Below are 21,299 nucleotides of genomic sequence, written 5' to 3' on the forward strand. Positions count from 1 at the left end.
TTTCAAAGGTATTTACTAACAGAAATAGTGAGGCAGAGACCATAATGTGGTCAATAGCACTAGCACCAAGTTTACTCAAGTAGGTGAAAAAGCCTCTAGTTTTATCCAGTGAGTTCCCATGCAGCGAGTATAAATTCAGATGGTATATAAATTCTAAACGTTTTAATCCTTGCTGATTATATTTACTGTCCATAGAGATATGGGATGTTAGAAAAATATCTTCCAAATCTATGCCCAACGGTTGTAAGAAACCTTCAGAATTTGCCCCAATTCGGGCATTGAAGTCTCCACATATGAAAATATATGCTTGTGGGAATTTCTGATCTATCTGCTCCAGCAAAAGAAATAGATCTTTCCATATCTTAGGGGATATTAACGGGCAGTTAGTAGATGGAAAATAGGTATCTATGCAAAAAAAGGGATCTCCTGTCTCTGTTTTTAGTTGTAGTGACAGAAGGTAGTTGTTCTGTAGTCCAAACTTGGCCAATTGAGATTCCCCTGCTAATTCTAAATATATGAAGGATACTAGGGGCTTATCCAAACGGAGCAGGATAATCCACGGTTTCCATATTCGGTTTGTCATCTGATAGTCCTCACTTTGCCTTTTAGTTCACTCTTTCCCAATTAAAAAAAATGCTTTTTTGCACCCGCACATGCAGCGGTAAAACCCCTACATTCTTTTTGCTTTTTCCAAGCTCCGCCTCTAAAACCTCCCCCTATCAACTAATTGGTGAGCAAAAAAATTACGTATGCTCCTCTCCCCCTTTGCAACGAAGCACAATATGGCTGTAAAGGAGTTCTCACCTCGGAAGGAAAGGCTGCTGGTCAGTTTCACGCCTGCCTTGTTTGTATTTGCGATATTATGCTTAAATGAATGTATGCTTTTCTGCCTTTATTTATATTTAAGGAGATACACACGCTGGCAATTGCACTTGTTTCTCCAAAAAAGCAAGAAATGTGTCACCCCCCCCTTCTCCCTTTCCTTCCCACGGAGAATGCAATTGACAAAGCTTTCAGGAGCAGGCTTGAAACCGACCAGCATCCTTTTTCTTGTTTGTATTTGCGATATTACACTTAAACGAATGTATGCTTTTCTGCCTTTATTGATATTTAAGGAGATACACACGCTGGCAATTGCACTTATTTCTCCAAAAAAGCAAGAAACGTGTCACCCCCTCCTCCTTCTCCCTTTCCTTCCCAGGGAGAATGAAATTGACAAAGCTTTCTGGACCAGGCGTGAAACCGACCAGCAGCCGTTTTCTTGTTTATATTTGCGATATTACACTTAAACAAATGTACGCTTTTCTGATTTGAAGCAAAAACCCCAGCAAGTAGAATGAAATTGACAAAGCTTTCCGGAGGCAGGTTGAAACCGACCACCACCCCTTTCTCGCTTGCTGTGCATTGCTGATCTCACCCAGAGTGGCCGCCCAGTTTGCAGGCTGGCAAAAAATAAAATGCATCTGCGCAGTAGTTGCAGACTCCCCCCAACACCCCACCATTGCGATGATTGGTTCAATTTCCCCAGGCTTATTCTCGCACATGCGCAAAAGTGCAGATACGTGATTGGCTGTAATGAGGAGAAGGGGCAACAGGAAACGCCCAAGAACCGCCCATCAGCTGTAAAGTCCACGGTATTGCATCCTAACTCCTGAAGGCACAGCAGATGATTCCCGATTTTAAACACCAAATCGCATTTTTGCTGGTATTGCAAGGAGCGGATTTAACCTGCGAAAATGAGTAACAGCGCGAGACAACATTTGGACGACCGAAAAATAATGAACACACATAGCCGGCGTGTCACACATTTTGCAGTCATCTGGATGAGCTCTAGGCCTCCACTACCTCGACCCTTCTTAGATTTCTTTATAGCTGGCTGGCTAAATGTTTTATAACCCAGTAAAGGAGGGGGGTTAGATTCATTAGTTCAGGTCTCTTGCAGGCAGACTATATCATATTGTTGAAGCATTTCAATAAGTTCTTTGCCATTTTATTTTCCCATCCCGCCACATTACAAGAGATTATATTCAGCCCTTTGTGCTTTGTATCTAGTCAATTGGAATTGACTGAAAAAGTTTTAGGAAGCTGATCATTAACCTTCTGTTACTATCCTTGGGCCAATATTTGTCTTGAGTAATAGACACATAATGATTTTTCTGATTTTCTTGTCTGTAGGTATACAACCTGATATTATTCGGATATGTGACAAACGGAGGGATCTTATTTCTCAAATTCTTCTATCCCCTACTTTTCCAGGTGCTGTTTTTAGGCAGTCTTTCTCTTTCTCTCTTTGATACCCATGATGGAGAGTACTTGATAGGACTTTTTTTGTAGTCTTTTCAACTCGAATAGTAACCCTCTATTGGAAAACCTATATAATAAAGACCAACATTTACATCGTAGCTCCGGATCCTGGAATGTTAGTTTAATGTTGCCTCTCTGTCCATGACAGGTCAGGCATTGCAGAAAACTCCTTTTCTTAGGTCCAAGGCTACCCCCAATGTGGACTGAATTTCACTTAAGAGTTCAGTCTCGGGTCTTATTCCTCCTCCTAGTTTTCTCACTGGCCAATTATGAATGACCACTTGGAGTTCATCCAGAGGTCTCTCCCTGGATAAGCTCCTTTTTTTAAAATAGGGATTGAAATTGCTCTTTTTTCCTCTATTTTCTTTGTTTTTTGGGAGATTTGATAACCCTCCATACTCCACAGTTTCCCCCGGACTATGTTGCTGTACCAGGCAGGTGGACTGTTGATGTATTGTATCCAAACCTTCTTCTGCGGATACCATTTTAGGGCTTTGTGTGATGACACTAGGCAAAATGCTCTTGTGTTTCTCTTGTCTGAATATTTATCTATTAACAGTCTTGGATCAGAAGGTGTAAGATTTAAAATGAAAGAAGTATTATCAATGCTGAGGGCTTGCTTATTACTGTGGGCATGAGGGTAAATTTGTGAGTTCATTTTCCAATCTTCAAATATGTCGTTTAGTTGTTGGGTTGCTGTATTTTTGTCTAATTCCTCAGTATCTGGCTTATCCCTGGCATGGTGTTCTTCCTGTCCCGCGCTGTCCTCCATTCCTTGGGTAGAGCAACTTGCCTGAGAGGCTACAGTCAGGATTCCCAACTCTATGAGACCAACTAATGTTCCAATAGTGGCTTTCAAACCAGATACTTCCTGCTGCAACTTATCAATTTTGTGAAAAATTCTTTCTGCTGTCTGCTTAGATAAAAAGCATTGATCTTGTAAAAGCCCCCACAAAGAGGGAGCTTCTTCCTCAGTTTCTCCTAAATCGGGCTTACCTATGCTTTTCTTGAGAATGTTTAATATTTCTTTATATGCAGAATACTGGATTCGCCTAGGTGATGAGGAATTGCCTTCTCTCGGGTCTGGGTCAATAGAGCAATTTGTTCTATTGACTAAAGGAGTGCATGTCTGAGTTTCTTCTATGGGCTGTATTATCTCCTGCCCCAGTTGTGACACAGACACTATCTAGAAAGCCCAAGCTCTCCGTAGATGGCAATTCTGGGATTTCTTGGTCCATCCACTGCTCTTTTGCTTTTGACTCATTTCCTTTACTTTTTTGCTCACAGTAGTCTAATATTGATTTTTGGACTAAGTTAGATGGTGAGCTATTAAATGTGGCACTACGATATTGAGCACGCATAGTAACCATATTGAAACTGGAGACCAATCTAGTCTTCAATGAGTCAAACTATGGTCAAACAGCTCTGTTTTCAATAGCTGAAATTAATAAAATTACACAAATACAAACAGATACAAAATTACATTAAACCAAAGCTTTTAAAAACCCCTTTTCCAAGCTACGTCAGAAGGGGTGAGGAAAAGTTCAGGCCAAATCCCGCCTTTGTTGGAGGGGTATCTGTGCAGTTATTACTTTTAAGGACAGGCTTTTAAGCAACCTTATCCTTTTATTTTGCCTAATTCAAGAGATAACCTGCAGTTGAGCTGGCCAAGCTGCACGCTCTGTTTGTAAGCAGCTATTCACAGCAGAACCTTCAGCAGCATGGTCTCTTCACCGTACTCTTCTTCCTCCTGGTACACTGTTTATGATGTCACGCTTTAAGTTCTTTTCGCTGCTCTCACCACAAATTCAAAGGGGAAGAGCGTCATGGCTGCCTTCATGGGGGAGGGAGAAGGCAGGAAAGGTACATAAAGTACAAAAAGTGCAACAATGCCAGGCTTGCTGGTGTAGCTGTTTGGCTGTCAGTGTAGATTATTCCCCCCTCCTTATTCTCTTTCACATTTCAACACCCTTAAGTGGCAGGGGAGGAGAGCTCAGGTTTATCTCAGCTTTCTTGCTCTTCCTCCTACATTAATTCAATAGTTCAAAGTTTCTCCATGTTTGCTGCTACTATATGAGTATTTAGGCTAGTTCGACGGACTACCAGGCAGCATGGTGGTAAATAATAATAAATACCTGTCTATGTGGGCTGGGTTTTAGTCTGTTCAGCTGTGAGGAGATCTTTTAGGGAAACAAGAGTCTTTCAGCTTCCAACTCCAAGAAGTTTAAACAAAAGTAGATGTTTTCAGTTTCCTGCTCCAAGGGTTTCACTCCTCCAGATGCCAGCATGAACCGGTTCGTAACTTATCTCTCCAGTTCCCCTCCTTTTCTTTTCAAGATAAATCCCGTAAAATGCAATGCTACAGTTCAAGGTTCAGAGAATTCAGGAGCCCAGCAAAGGTAGAGGAGTCACCCAGTTCCTGTGATAATTCCACTTGTATTAGACCAGGTGCCTGAGCCTATACATTGCATACACATTCAACACAAGGAACAAAAGAGGGCAGGACAGAACTGTAGGGGCAGCCCTGTAGCCAGTCTTCCTTGTTAGGTGAGGTAGCCACATTTCTAGGTGGGGCATCTGAGGGGGAGAGGTGCATAGTGCCACCCAATTCCGCCCCCTCACTGGTGGAGAGGATGTGGGGGCCAGGACAGGGTAACAGAAGGGCAGTGACCTTCCTCATAACTCCTTCTCCATCCAGAGAGTATGTTAACTTACATTAATGAAGTTTAATCTGTTGAATTGTCTCACCCTTTATGAGAGATCCCGAGGAATGCCAGACTCAAAAACTTGACTTTGCCTAGAACTAAAGTCCCCTTCACCTGTGTTCTGTTCCTGATTCTGATTCTTCATGAACTGAACTAATTTGGTCAAGATAGCGAGCTCCTGAGCTTGGCTTTGATGCTGCATTAGGTATCTCAGTTTTAGATTCAACCTGAAAAAACAAACTTGTCCATACTACCAGTTTAAGGATGGGCAGAGAGAAAATAAATACTATGGAGTCTGTTGGTTAACTCCTCCTTGAGAGTCTGTCATTCTAGTCTTGCCTTTATCATAGAGTTAGAAGGGGCCTATGAGGCCATCGAGTCCTACTCTCTGCCCAATGCAGGAATCCAAATTAAAGCATACATTAGATTTTCCTTCCTATTGGACAACCAAGGGAAAACGTTTTAACTGGCTGCGATATAAAATACTAATTAAGATATTGGAAACTAATTGTGGATAGCAATTGGAATTTGTTTTACTGGCTGTTGGGTTGATTTTTCTCGCCAGAAACCCTGAAAAGGCCTCATGCCAAGCTGCGTATATTGGGAAAATCAGAAATTAGACCTAGAGGTGTCCAGCCAGCCAGCCAGCAATACACAGCAATGTTTCTATATCTTTAAGGCTGTTTTCATCCTTTGCTATCAAATAATCAAGAACAAGAAGAAAAAAATAACCACTATGATTATGAGTATAGCAAGAGCTTTAAAAGAGTAATGGGTAGCCATTTTTTCAGACCACTTTATGTTATCTCTTTATTTCACCCTTTAGGAATAATCACCCAATCCTGCTCTACTCCTTATAACAACTGCAAAATACACTCTTATTTCTTACTGCAGGTGAACAAACATGCTTCTTTTTGCTGGCTTGGTAGACAGCACAACTGAACCTGAAACTGAAAAGTAGAGCAAAGGAAAGTCCAAGGGGTGGAGTCTAACTCTAGCCCGTGATACATAGTATTATATATAATACAAAATAATACTTAACTCTCCAAGGGTCATGTTACTATGCAGGCTGTTTTTTTCAGGATCACTTAAGTAATTATAAGGTAATAATTGTGATCATGAAAAATCTCACCTCAGTAAGGAAAAGTCTTGAGTGAGCAGACTTTTGGGGGCTCTTCCAGATGAGGCTTTTGTTGAGCACTTGCGTTGCGTATTCACTGAATTGCCTTGCTTATTCACGGAAATATTTGAAATAGCGAAACAATAAATATCCCCCCACTGAAATAAATATGCCTTTAACCAAATTTTTAAATTGCTTTTTTTAAAAATGTGTTTTTAAATTTGTATGTTTGTTTTTAATGTTTTTAATTGTTGTAAACCGCCCAGACAGCTTCGGCTATGGGGCGGTATATAAATGCAATAAATAAATAAATAAATAAACCAAGGCTCTGATGGAACGCCAGTCTCTTCAAAAGCAACTAGAATGTTTTTCTCTGGCTGCGTTTTAAGCAACTCTGCCTTCAGCTAGTCACACCTTCCTTCTCTAACACTGACTTCAGATCTTTCAGGATCTCCTATAGCAAAGTGTTGGGCCAATCACTGTCTCTGCCTGAGCCTTCACCACAGTATTTCCACTGGCCACACCTAGAGGGGCAACAGGCTGATTAACCAATCAGTTGCAAAATCTGTCTGAAGATGACTTCAAACACTGGAGCTGATCTGACCAGGTTTAGAGTAAAAAGGGGTGGAGTATGACTAGCATCATTTATTTTTATTTATTTATTACTGGCATTTGTTAGTCACTTTTTTTCAACAGTAGAACTCAAAGCGACTTACAGCAAGAAGGCAAAAACGCAATAACTGAAATAACTTATAACAAGAGCAAACAATTGCAAGACAATTTCAAACAAAATAACACAAGCATAATAAAAATAGCAAATAGCAGATATGACAATACATGAATTAATTCCACACTATAAATATAATATAACATGTAATAGAAGGCCACATTACATATCCAATTAGTACTGCAAAAGTAGAAAAAGAATTAAAGCAGCTTCAGCTTAGCCTCCACCAGTCTCCATCAGCCGCCACCCTCGTTCTTCCCGGCGGCCCAATCTCAGGCAGTGGCATCAAGTAGCATCAAATGGCCGACTGCCCAGGGGAGCCTGAGGCGGCACCCTTCTTGGCAGCTGCGAGGGCTCCTCTCTCTTGGGCGGCAGCGGAGCGCTGCGGGGAGAGATGGTGGGGGTGCGGGGCCCCTCTCGATATGGGGGTGCCGGCAGGGGTGACAGCGGGGTGCTGCGTGAGGGTTCCTTTTCCTTCTCCTTGGGCGGGGAGACCTCTCTCAAAGGCTGGGAAGTGTGCCCCCATTTTCAGAAAAGAGAGGTTTAGACACACTAGAACTGGCACAACAGTAAGTGTGTCTCTACCCCAAATCTCCTAAGCTCCATATAGGTGCAGACTTCTTCCACAACCCAATTTTGAAAATATTCCATCCACTCTCCATTGTCTCTCCCCTTCCATGCCAATTCTAACCTTCAGTCTGGTCTCTCCCCACTCTTGGAGACATTTGACTTCTCCTTAGCTCTCATTAGGAAGTCCCACCCATAGACCCCGGAACAGGGGAGGCAGGGGGGGCTGAAGCCCCCCCTAAGACTAAGCTTGGGTGGGCTGAGCCTCCCCACCCCAAATGACCAGGCAAAATTGATAGTGATACCTCAGTATTCTTAAGTTCTGGCAAAAAATGGTTTCCTGCACTGCCACTACAAACAGGTCTCCAGAGCATGAGCATCCCTTCTGTAATCTATGGAGACCACACCAGGAATGCTAACAGATTAATTTTCTTTTGTTTTCATCAAGGCATTTGCTTGACAGCCATTTTAGGAACAGTTCCAGCCAGCAAACGGGAGCATGCTCAGTCTCCCTTTGCTATAACAATACATCTGCTCTTTGGCCACTAGGTGGCAACACACTTAAACTACACAGAATACTACACCTTCACCCAGTGGCCTAGAGATCTCTGCTGGGGCATTTGCATTTCTTCCCCCCAGATTTCTGTCCCATTATTTTGGGTGTATTTTATTCATAAAAGGGTCTCACACACCTTAAAAGGAACACTTTATCTTGCAAAGTACTTCCCTTGAGCTAACAGAGAGCCTGCTTCTTGGAGCTGGGAGAACACAGGAAGGAGAGCTTTGCAAGCAGCTAGTTTTAATCAATATGTTGGAGCCCTACTGAAGATTATGAACAAAGGCCTGCAACACAGTGACTCAAGATCGTTCTTGAGTTAGTATAATGCTTTATAAATATCAGTTTGACCTAAATGCTGCTCATATCATTTTTTGTTGTAGAGCCACAGTGACAGAATGGCTTCTTTGCAGCATACACTGATTTTTTCGATACACACACAAATAGAAAGAAAAGATGGTTGCTTTTTCTGATTACTTGCAGGACAATGTCCAAAAAAGTCCATTGCTTGATGCCTGGCTGCTGCCATCAAAGAATACAGCTTCTGCCTCAGAAGAATTGCCTAAAGACCCATATCAATTCAGCAAGCTGAATGAAGACAATCAACACCTTGAGGCTGATCCTCAAGAAAGAGATGGACTGATTGAACCACCAGATTTGTGCCAACAAAATCCTATAAATTTCCAAAAAGTAAGGGTAATAGGTCTTGTCAGCTGAAATGGTTTGAGAAATTCACCTGGCTTCATCATTGTTTGCCGTGATTGCTGCAGGGCATTTATAGAGAAGAAGGATTCTTCAAATGTAGAAGTGAGTTCTATTCGAAAAGGTTTCTCAAATTGGAAACATGCTGTTGAACAATTCCAGTCTCATGAAAAGGGCATTTACCACATTGATTCTGTGAGATACCATCTAACAAAAGAGAAAAGTATGAATATTGTTATGCTCCTTACAAAGCGTTCAAGTAAGCAGCAGCAGGAGGCTTGAAAAGCACTATGCGTCATCCTTAGTTGTGTTTGCTACCTCTGCCGCGCAGGTCAAGCATTGCAAGGGCACACCAAAAAGATGGTAACTTGAGGAACACTCAGAAGATGTACCTGCTGTTACAAGATGGCTGACACAAAGAGACAAACGACTGAGTGGTGATATCCAAAATGAGCTACTTGAAATTATGGCTCAAAGAGTGAAATATGACATCTTTAAAGAGGTAAAATGCCATTTTGGGGGGAATAATTACTGATGAGACAACAGATGTGACTGGAGACGAGCAGTTTATGTTGTGTCTGCATTGGGTAGAGGGTGAATCATTGAACGTACGAGAAGAATACCTTGGTGTTTATAACCCTCCTGACTCTACAGCTTGTACTCTCTTCACTGCTGTGAAAGACATGATCATTCGACTGGGGCTTAATGTCCATGCTTTGTGTGGACACTGCTTTGATGGTGCAGCTAATATGTCTGAGCGTTTCTCTGGTGTTCAGAAAAAAGATCACTGATATTCAACCCAAGTCAGTTTACATACACTGCAGCAACCACTCACTAGATTTGGCTCTGCAAGAGGTTGCCCGCAGCTGCAACATGATTGGTGATGCACTAAGTACTGTTAAGGATGTAACAAACATGATCTTGATCTCAATAAAACGGAAGAGCAATGGACCAACTAGTGACACTGGAAAATGCTTTAGCAACTGCTTCATGTGGAAGGCATTTTAGCAGCACGGAAGAGCTTAGAGAGGCCCTTGGAGTTCACAGCTGCAGCCAAAATGTTAACTGGGGCTGGTTACAGGGACCATACGACTCCCCTGTTACAAAAGCTCCACTGGTTGCCACTCTGTTTCCGGACACAATTCAAAGTGCTGGTGATGCCCTATAAAGCCCTATATGGCTTAGGTCCAGGCTATCTGTCAGACCGTATCTCCCTATATGAGCCTGCGCGGGCCCTGAGATCCTCAGGAGAGGCCTTTCTCTCGATACCTACATCCTCACAAGCACGACTAGTGGGGACTCGAGATAGGGCCTTTTCGGTGGCTGCCCCGAGGCTTTGGAACTCCCTTCCTAGGGAAGCAAGAATGGCCCCCTCCTTGCAGTCCTTCCGTCGGCAAGCAAAGACTTTTTTATTTCAACAAGCCTTTGGAACTGAAGGCTGTTAAGGACAGGACTTGAAGGGTGCTGCATTGCTATTGTCTAATTGTATTATTTTAAACTGAGTTTGAATTATTTTAACTGTATGTATGAATGGTTTTAATACTGTAAATTGTTTAATTTGATTTTAATCTAGACTTTTGTATGTTTTTAATTATATGTGTGCTTTTATTTGGAAGCCACCGTGAGTTCCAGTTTTGGAAAAAGGGCGGGGTAAAAATAATGATAATAAATAAATAAATAAACAGGCTTCTGGCACAGCTGTCACTCCTCCCAACAGTCATTCCAACTGCTGAAGTAAAGACTATTGAAGACATCTCACAATCATTGAGACGACAGCTTCAGCCAGTCCAAAATCTCTTAGATCAAGTTATACTCGTACAGCTCTTACACACCATACTTGCATCAGCAGCATCAGGAGAACGTTCTTTCGGTGCTCTGAGAAGAATAAAGACATACCTGCGTAATCGCACGACACAGAAGCACCTTACACATCTGCTTCTTCATGTGCACAAGCAAAAATTCCTTTGGAAAACATTATGAATGAATTTATCACCAGAACTGCTGAACGCCAAGCCACCTTTGTCTTAAGTGTGCCACAGTAATGTTTATGGTTTGTTAATACACAAACAAGGAGACTATGGCACCTTAAAGACTTACAAAGACTTAAAGACTCACAAATTTATTTAAGATGCCACAGACCCCTTGTTTGTGTTTTCATATCTCAGACTAACATGGCTACCCCTTCCGAACCTATCTTTAAGGTTTGTTATTAAGTATAATAAATAACAGAATACAAGAAACACAACTATATTATTTATTTTAAATCTTTATTTTATTTTTATTACATATTTTAAGATCTTTTTATTTATTTTATTGTTCTTTAATTTAAAATGTATTCTATGATCTTTTTATTTATTTATTTTAATTTATTGTACTTTTAATTAATTTATTTTAAGATAAGATAAAATAAAATAAGACCAGGGTTTGAAACCCCACACAGCCATGAAGCTCACTGGGTGACCTTGGGCCTGTCACTGCCTCTCAGCCTCAGAGGAAGGCAATGGTAAAACCACCTCTGAATACCTCTTACCATGAAAACACTATTTGTAGGGTTGGCATAAGTGGAATTGACTTGAAGGCAGTCCATTTCATTTTTCATTTCATACATCTTTATTTTAAAGGTGTTACATGAAGTTCCAGTAAGAAAGGCAGAAAGTCTCAAGGGGCCTCTGCAGAGAGCGGAGCCCTTGGTTCAGTGGCGTTACAAGGAGCCGAGACCCCGAGGATCTCTCCACAGAGGCAACAGAGGGAAAGGCACAACAGCCCTGCCTCAACGAAAGGTGAGCGCTGCTGCCATCAAGTACATCTCCCCCAAACACCAGCTTATCAAAATCGAAAGCAACGAAGGGTGCAAGGGAGGCAGCGGTGTCCCCATCATCACCTGGAGTCCTTTGGCAAGCGCCAGGCCCGGCCAGAAGAAGCTCAATAAGTGCGTGGAGCAAACGGAAGGCGTCGTCTCCAGCACCAAGAATGAGAAATGGACGCAGGAAGGCCGCAGCGAGGAAAGGCCTCCAGCGGCTTCTCCCTCTCCCTCCCTCCCCCCATCAGACTCCACCTTTGGGACCCTCACAAGACAAACCAGCTGCTCCAGGGCCAGAACCGCCATCCTGCCGCCATCGTAAGCGGGAGCCCCGGCTTTCACGGGCTGAGAGGGCTGCGCCACTCCCAGAACTATGACTGAGAGAGTGTGGCTAGCCTTGCAAAGTAGCCCAATGCCTATAATACCTATTTTGCCAAAGTGAGGGGGGAGGTAGCTTGTGTTAACTTTGAAATGTATTACCAATTGTATTGTTTTTATTGTTTATTGTTTTATTTATGTATTATAGATGTTTTATTGATATATTATTGTTTTATTAAGAGATGGATTGATTCCATAAAGGAAGCCACAGACCTGAACTTACAAGATCTGAACAGGGTAGTTCATGACAGATGCTCTTGGAGGTCACTGATTCATAGGGTCACCAGAAGTCATAGTCGACTTGGAGGCACATAACAACAATAACATTGTTTTATTGGTGTGTTTTTATATGGGTGCTCTTTTGTAAGCCGCCTTGAGGACCTTTTGGCCAGAAGGCGGGGTAGAAATATTAAAATCAAATCAAATCAAATCAAATCAAATCAAATGGAAAGCTTTTATGGTTTTACAAAAGACCTCGCAAGTGTATTTGATTGTGACAGTGCTAGAATATGACAGATTTATTATTTATTTAACCCATTAAATAAGCAGATGTAAAAATGCACCTGCAAGTAGGTCATCATGACCTGCCCTGCCCACCAGTCTTGAAAACAGTTCCGGGGTTCCTGGCTTTGCCTTATTGGAATTATCCAGTGTGTAAAAAAGGATTTGGGGGGTTAGGAAGAACTCTGATAACTAAGTTGCTCTTTCAGTTTTTGGTTAACTTTGCTGAGGTTAACTTTACGTAGGTCAGATCAAGGAATAGGGATTCAACCGGTGCTGGATGGGGTCGCACTCCCCCTGAAGTCTCAGGTTCACAGTTTGGGTGTACTCCTGGACTCAGCTTTGAATTTGGAAGCCCAGATTGCTGCTGTATCCAGGAGCGCATTTTACCAAATTAAAACTGGTGCGCCAGCTGCGCCCGTTTCGGGAGCTACCTGATCTGACTAGGGTGATGCATGCCTTGGTTACATCCCACTTAGACTACTGTAACGCGCTCTACGTGGGGCTGCCTTTGAAGACTGTTCGGAAACTTAAATTGGTACAAAGAGCTGCAGCCAGAGTGCTAACCGGGGCTGGTTACAGGGACCATACAACTCCCCTGTTACAACAGCTCCACTGGCTGCCAATTTGTTTCCGGTCACAATTCAAAGTGCTGGTTTTGACCTACAAAGCCCTATACGGCTCAGGTCCAGACTATTTGACAGATCGTATCTCCCTACATGAACCTGTCCTGGATTTGAGATCTTCAGGTGAGGCCCTTCTTGTGCTCCCCACACCTTCGCAAGCACATATGATGCGGACACGAGATAGGGCCTTTTCGGTGGCTGCCCCTAGGCTGTGGAACTCCCTTCCGAGTGAGGTGCGATCAGCTCCCTCCTTGCCGTCTTTCTGGTGACAAGTAAAGACTGTTTTATTTCAACGGGCATTTGGGATAGAGAACGACCAGGATTAAGTGTCATAGGTTTGGTGATTACATTATATGATTTTATTATTTTAAATTGTCCACTATTTTTAACCTATATTTTATAGTTTTAATTTTTCTCATAGTTTAATTCTTTTTTAATAATATACTCTGTATGTTTTAATGGTGTTGTTTTTAGTTGTAAGCCGCTCTGAGTCCTATTGGAAAAAGGGCGGGGTAGAAATAAAGTTTATTATTATTATTATTATTATTATTATTATTATTATTATTACATGGGATAGTATCTTCTGTCCTGTTAAAACTGCTTTGGACTTTCAAGAGCAGGGCAGTGCTGTGTTATCCAGAGATGAAGGGACAGTTTATCTGAAGGAGCACCTCCAGCATCACCAATTATGCCGCCCGACAAGATCAGCCACGCAGGGCCTTCTCTCAATCCCACCAACAACAGTAGCTAGGTTGGTGGGGTCTAGAGAGAGGGCTTTCTCAGTGGCGGCCCCCACTCTCTGGAATTCCCTCCCGTTTGATCTTCGGCATGCCCCTTCCCTGGATACTTTCTGCCGGGCCTTAAAAACGTGGCTGTTTGGACAGGCCTTTGCGACCGCCGGGGTGGGCTAATTTACATACTGAATGCCCGTTGTTATATACTGCATATGTTGTTATTTTTGTTATTGCTGAGTATATCATATTTTATTGTATTTACTGTATTTATTGTATTTTATTGGAATTTAATATGTACGTCGCCTAGGGTGGCTTCGGCCAGATAGGCGACCTAAAAATTAAATTTACATTTACATTTACACAAGGTAATAAGGGCCAAGGCCTGCCATTAAATCAGTAGCAACTACTTTTCTTGCAAAGGAGGCACTTGAGGACTTGACTGGCCAAGTATTTATTGGTTGTGGTAGTGGTGATGGTGTTGGTGGTTGTAATTCCCCCCAGATCTTCACCCTTTACGTGCCGTTAGGTGGTGCTATTGGAGTAGCTGCTAAAACAACTCGACAGCCTGCTGGAGCAATTTCTCCTGCAGGCAACTCAAAAGAGTTCCCCCGCCTTTTCTTATTTATTTATTTATTTTATTGTTTTATTTTTTTATTTATCGCAAGATCCTCCATGGCACAGAGAGGTAAGCGGCGGTAACGCAGCGAAGCTCTGCTCACGGCCGGAGTTCGATTCCAACGGAAGAAGTTGAATCTCCGGTAAAAGGGGTCGAGGTCCACTCAGCCTTCCATCCATCCGTGGTCGGTAAAATGAGTACCTGGCATACGCTGCGGGGTAAAGAAAGGCCAGGGAAGGAACTGGCAAGCCCACCCCATATATACGGTCTGCCTAGTAAACGTCGCAAGACGTCACCCTAAGAGTCGGAAACGACTCGCACTATAAGTGCGGGGACACCTTTACTTTTTAATGGCACCCAAAAGTGTGACATGTAATATTTTTATGGGCACAAAGCACGCCTCACTATGTGTCACCCAAAAGAATAACCTTAGCGCCTGTGTTTGAAGAGGCTGCTTGTGCCGCCACCCCCTTTTTTCCCTGGAGGAGATGGGGATCCTTTATCTGCCCCATTGCATTTTTCGCTCTGACGTTTTTACGCACCGGGTTGGCTCCTGCCCAAACTGGCTTTTGATGGTTCCAGCAAGGCTGCTGAGGCACTCAGGCGGTGGCGGCGGCGGAGGCGTGCCCCAGCAGCCCGGCAGCGAATGGGCGCTGTCTCCTTTTGCATGTATTATGCAATGAGGCTGGAGCCCCCTCCAGGTTTTCCTTCGGCGGAGCAAGCAGGGAAGCGCTGGCTATACCGAGGAGGAGAAGATTGGTTTTCTGCAGCAGCATCTTCCCGGTTCTTTCCGCCCAGCCTCGATCCACCAGATTTTTTCTCCCATTGCGACGGTCGGTAAGCCCGGCCAAGGATTGGGTTGTTGTTTTTTGCCCTTTTCTGCCATTGCATGACTGCCCAATGGTGTAGGAGGCAGGTGGCAATGGATCTAGGAGTCTACCAGCTCAGGCACTTCTCCATTTCCTTCTTGTCATCTCTGCTGGGCACCGACAGCTCTGCCCTGAGGCTCGACAGTAGGTAAATACATACAGGCAGACCCGGAGCTTTTTGCCTTCCGAGGTGGTAGGTGGGTTTTGGGATGCGTATAGATCGTTTTCCCCTCCCCCTGTATTGCAAACAGCAGTGCAGGTGGCCTTTCTTTTGTCCGTAGGGCGGGATCTCGGGCATGACATCTCTGGGTTGTGTCGCGGCCGACGGAAGGCTGCAGTTTCCCGCATTATGTAATTCCGCTACCATATTCCTGGTTTATTGGGGGAGAGAAGGTGGCGGCGGGGGTGGTGGTTGATTGTGTGTGGTGCATCTGTGACCCTTCCCCATGGAGTACCTCGGCTGCTAACGCATTTTCTCCTCTTGTTTGTGTCTTGCAGCTCCTCCGGTGCGAGCGTCGTAGCGATAGACAACAAAATCGAGCAAGCCATGGTATGTGAACATTCCCGTCCTAGGAATGTGAAGCGGGCGGGGCGGAGGCGGGGGGAGGGGGCTGCCAGTACCGCCACTGTGCTTGTTCTATTGATGCTCTAATAGCCGTCGGGGTTGATCAAAGGCGAGGACTGCAAAGAACCACACGCGCGCATTCTGCAGGAACGCGATGGTGGCTACAGTCGGAGGTGCTCGTTTCCTGCCCCTTTTATTATTCCTGCAACGGAATAGCATCTAATTCTGGTGATTTCGGGAGGGGTGGTGGTCTAGGAAATGCTCTCAGTCATTGTTCGAGGGTTGCAGCCTTCTTATTTTAGGAGCGGAGGCGAGAATCGGGCTGGATTTCAGCGAAAAGCACCTGTTTTTTCTTAAAAACCCCTCTTAAACAACCCCAGATTTTTTTTCTTCCAAGACCCACCACCCCTTCCCCCGTGCTCGCTTTCCGCTCTGCCTTTGCGCTTTGTTGCTGGAGAACTGCGTGGAGCTGTTCTCACGGGATCCCCTCCTCCTCTGTTGCTAGGCAAACTCTTAACTTTAACTCCTGGCTATAAATAACTTGGGGTCGCTGATTGGCTGAGACTCAGAACTGGAGGCGGGTTCCTCTGGCTGGCTTGACGTCACCGAGGTTTGGTGGGGAGGGGAATGCGGCATCCAACCTTGCCCTTTAAGAACAAACCAGCTGCATCTAGTACTCCAGGGAGGCGGGGCTTGGGCAGAGGGAAGAGAGCAGCTCTGGCAGGCAAGGGTTGTTGCATGGCTGATAGTCCCACTTCTACTGCAGAGAAGCCAGTACGCCAAGAGAAAAGGAGGTGCCTCGAGGGCTTATCTGAATCGCTTCTGAGCAGTTCTCCCTAGAAGTACTGAGCAGGGCTTTCCTTCGGTTGACAAAGTCCTGCGTGCTGCAGAGCACTGGCAAGGCAGAGTCAAGAATGAGTGGTCATCAGAAAATAGACAAATTAGACTGGTTGAGAGGGCAAGCCAGCAAGGGGTGCTAATTGGATTTTCTGGGCCCAGCATACTATATGTGGATTAGGCCCTGTGTACCCTGGCAGACACAGATTTGCATAAAATGTGCATACTTTTGTGAATTTGAATTTGTGTCCTCTTCAAATGGTGGTGTGGAGGGCAAAAAAATTAATCATGGGGCATATCCAAGTCAAAGACAGGGATGTTAACAGGTCAAGCTTTCGCCATAATTATATTTCCCTATGAGAAAATGCTTGATCTGTTGGATTTCTTCCACCACACACTGAAGACACAAGAGTACTCTCCTCCACCGCTAATCTTTTAAAAAAGCAAAGAACTCAGCTCTAATGAGCTATAACAAGTTGTGTTACATCAGTTGATCTAAGACTGCCAGTACTACATTGGTTTTGTGGTCATTTTATTGTTTTATTGCTTCATTTTCTGTATGGTTTTTTGTTTATGTATGCTACTTAGAAATGCAAATGATTTAAGTGGTATATAACAGTCTTAAATAAATAAGTAATAAATGACTTCAGTGCAAGACCAAACATGGCATTTCAGATGGAGGGTGGAATTTAAGATAGTTAAGATTTACAGCAACCATGGTTCAGATGCCTATGCATAAGATTTAAATTGTTAAAAAACAACAAACAATATCATTTGTTGTGGTTACTTATTCATACCTCATAGTAACTATAGCAGTGTTGATAGCCCACTTCAAACAACCACCCTTTTCTTTTCTTTTAGCAAAATATATATGAGCTTTTGACTTGAAGATACCCATTTAAACGTTTATACCAGCAGCAGCAACCTACAACAACACATAGCAAGACACTGGATAAAACACTGGAGGATGCCACAGGGTTGTCCTACACTGATTTCTCTCAACCTCTTGCCCCCTACTCCCTGCTGAATAACGTTTTTGCTTGAAATAAAACCTGAGTTAGAGCATGAATGCCTGTCTTTTGCTTGTGAGCATATCTGAAAGGTGAGCAGGCTCCAATCTCGCAAAGCAGCAGCTTTGAATGATGTACATTTTGCTTCTTAAATGTAATTCTACTAGAAGCCTGCTTTTTCTATATAATAACAATAACAATAGCTCAGAGCCTGAGCCCCCTTGCTGAATCTGTGGCCAGTACAGTAGCATACCTCCTCCCTCTTGGCAGCCTTAGTTCAACTTCGGAATGGTGTAAAAAGAATAACTGAAAGCCTCGCCTACATTTTTCCCAGCAGAAGCGTAATAAGACACAATTTTAGGCACTGATTCTTTTGTATCCCTTGCCCTGTTACGAGGTAACGGAAAACATAGCTGTATCCTTTCCATGCCACAATTTCCTTGTCCCTTCACTCCCATGGAATTGGAAAAGGAATGTGAACTTTTGAACACAACTGCTATAAAAGTGCAAGAGATATTTACCTGCTCCTTACCTTTTCCATGTGAAGAAAGCACCATACCAGTGAGTCCCTTTTCTTTGCATAGTAAACAGCTGCATATACCCACTCAGGGTTGTGCATACATACTTGAACCATCTGTTTGGAGCAAATATAGTGCCTGGCAATCCCTTGGCCAACTAGACATTGTCTCAGAAAGTACATAGTCCCAATGTATAGTAATAGGAACTGGAGGGGTCCTGAGTGTTCAGTGGAAGATTCAACTGATGGAATGTAGATGAAAATCATAAGCAATGTTGAGTTGTGTTCTGACATGCGTTTTGCCTTAGTGTGCTGCTTCTTCCCGGAGTCCTGACATTTTCTTGTTTTTCAGGATCTTGTAAAGAGTCATTTGATGTATGCTGTAAGAGAAGAAGTGGAGGTTCTCAAAGAGCAGATCAAAGAGCTAATTGAGAAGAACAACCAACTGGAGCAGGAAAACACCCTTCTGAAAACACTGGCCAGTCCAGAGCAGCTGGCCCAGTTCCAAGCACAGTTGCAGACGAGTTCTTCACCTGCATCCTCCCAGCCACAAGGAACAACTCAGCAACCTTCCCAGCCAGCATCACAAGGCTCAGGACCCTCAGCATAGTCTGCAATGTCTTGGGCTTAAGTGTTCTGGACTCACCCAGGCAGGACTTCCAGGAAAGCGTAGCCCACTCCATCCTGCATGCTGCCACCCAGTCATGAAGACTCTTCTGTGCCTCTGCGTACATAGTCACAGAATGTATTCTTTTTCAGTATTAAGCTATTCATCAGGAATAGGGGAGCTTCTTTTTAATATTTTTAAGTTGTGGGGGGAAAGTGTCTCATAAATGTTCAGGGAATTAGCACAAATGCACTGGGAACTTGAGTGGCTTGTGCAGGCGGCTGGCTGCTAAGACACATGGATCTGTGTGCCTAAAGCTTTTTTCCTTAAGATCTTCCTTCCATGTAGCACCACAATGAATGTGAGTGCTATCAGCATGGAAATAGGAAGAAATCTGCTGGGATAATGGGATGAAGACCCATTTCTCAACATTCCACCCAAGAAGCCAAAGTAGTGACTGATAAAAAAGGACCTTAGGGAAACGTGGAAAGAAATAATTTTTGGCTTTCAATGCCTGTATCCTTAAAATGCAGATAATGCACTCATTGTTTTCTGTAGCCAAGGATGGGTGCAAAAAGTGGTATTTCTAGGATGAGAGCAGGTAGGTGGTAAATTGCTGTGACATACGATCATAAAAATGAAGGTTTATTTGCTTCATGTATATTTGTGTATTTAGTGTAATTACTTTGTAAAATAGGAATTGTAACTACTCATTAAGTTGTACAGAGTGAATTTAAAAGAATGAACTGAACAAGTTTGGATAGGGTTTTTTATTTTATTTTTGATGCTACATGAAAATTTGCACCTACGCAGCTTTTCAGAAATTGGCTGATGCTGTTTATGTATGTTCTGAAAATTGCCTTGAGGCTGAATACGTTGAAATCCAACTCTGTTCGCTGTAAATCAGTTTCCTGCAGGGGGAATCAATTCACAAAAGCAAACTTAAAAACAATTCCTCACTATGTTTTTTGCATACAATCTGTATAGTAGTATGCATATGTTCCTGTGCATGTTCTTGAGAGAGAAAAGGAAAATCGTAAAATGTCAGTATATTTAACTATTGCACTTCTCAACTTCCAATAAAGCATAAAACATTGATTTAGAATCTGTGGTTTAAGCAGAATTGTTACTTCCCACTTCGCAAACTTATTTTTAAATGCTTTACAGTGAGGGTTAATTTTTTCAGCAGTGAAGGTTTTAGATATTTGCCTTGTATAAACCAAGGGCTGCGTGTGATTAAAACCAGAAGGGTGTTGGTGGGGGCCAGGGTGTTGCTCTTGCTCTCCACTTCAGTACTGTTGTATAAAAGGCAGTTCATTACTACAAGGAATTTGTCTTCCGCTCTGTTTCTTAAATCACAGGCTCCTGAGCTGGCTGGTGAATGATCAGCCGTCCTACAGAGCGGGAGCAGCAGAAGCAGCTGTTCCTTAGCAACAACTAGCTGCACTGCCTCATGTGATTAAGGGCATGGTTGTGGACAGCTATCCATAGGAGTGTGGAAAGTGCAGCTACTGCTGAAGCTTCCTGAACAGATCATTCACAAATTGATTGGATTTTAACTAACTGAAGTCATACCGCTTACCGTTTTTGTGTTTGAAGGAATAGTTCTTAGACCAGCCCTGTAACGTAGTTCAGTATTGTTTTGTTGTTGTTATGTGCCTTCAAGTCAATTACGACTTATGGCGACCCTATGAATCAGCGACCTCCGAGAGCATCTGTCATGAACCACCCTGCTCAGATCTTGTAAGTTCAGGTCTGTGGCTTCCTTTATGGAATCAATCCATCTCTTATTTGGCCTTCCTCTTTTTCTACTTCCTTCTGTTTTTCCCAGCATTATTGTCTTTTCTAGTGAATCATGTCTTCTCATTATGTGTCCAAAGTACAATAACCTTAGTTTCAACATTTTAGCTTCAAGTGATAGTTCTGGTTTCATTTGATCTAACACCCAATTATTTGTCTTTTTCGCAGTCCATGGTATGCGCAAAGCTCTCCTCCAGCACCACATTTCAAATGCGTTGATTTTTCTCTTATCTGCCTTTTTCACTGTCCAACTTTCACATCCATACATAGAGATCGGGAATACCATGGTCTGCCTGACTTTGGTGCTCAGTGATACATCTTTGCATTTGAGGATCTTTTCCAGTTCTCTCACAGCTGCCCTCCCCAGTCCTAGCCTTCTTCTGATTTCTTGACTATTGTCTCCATTTTGGTTAATGACTGTGCCGAGGTATTGATAATCCTTGACAAGTTCAATGTCCTAATTGTCAACTGTAAAGTTACATAAATCTTCTGTTGTCATTACTTTAGTCTTCTTGACGTTGAGCTGTAGTCCTGCTTTTGTGCTTTCCTCTTTAACTTTCATCAGCATTCGTTTCAAATCATTACTGGTTTCTGCTAAGAGTATGGTATTGTCTGCATATCTTAAATTATTGATATTTCTCCCTCCAGTTTTCACACCTCCTTCATCTTGGTCCAATCCCACTTTCCATATGATATGTTCTGTGTACAGATTAAACAAATAGGGTGATAAAATACACCCCTGTCTCACACCCTTTCCA

General features: G+C 43.1%; 1 protein-coding gene across 3 annotated transcripts in view; it reads left to right on the forward strand.

The window, feature by feature from the left end:
* The window catches only part of LOC133386193 (TSC22 domain family protein 1), a 46,035-nt gene extending 26,189 nt beyond the window's left edge, over nucleotides 1-19,846 (forward strand). Inside the window, exons 1-3 of one of the 3 annotated variants that reach the window (XM_061629873.1) lie at nucleotides 14,982-15,353; nucleotides 15,704-15,755; nucleotides 18,487-19,846. In XM_061629873.1, coding sequence (XP_061485857.1) covers nucleotides 15,226-15,353; nucleotides 15,704-15,755; nucleotides 18,487-18,744 — 438 coding nt within the window. In that variant the 5' untranslated portion in view covers nucleotides 14,982-15,225 and the 3' untranslated portion in view covers nucleotides 18,745-19,846. Of the gene's footprint in view, nucleotides 1-14,981; nucleotides 15,354-15,703; nucleotides 15,756-18,486 lie in introns of those variants that run through there. The other 2 variants (XM_061629874.1, XM_061629875.1) reach the window with 2 other exon arrangements.
* Nucleotides 19,847-21,299: the final 1,453 nt, after the last annotated feature.

The sequence above is a fragment of the Rhineura floridana genome, chromosome 5, assembly GCF_030035675.1.
Source record: "Rhineura floridana isolate rRhiFlo1 chromosome 5, rRhiFlo1.hap2, whole genome shotgun sequence".
Taxonomy (NCBI): Eukaryota; Metazoa; Chordata; class Lepidosauria; order Squamata; family Rhineuridae; genus Rhineura; species Rhineura floridana.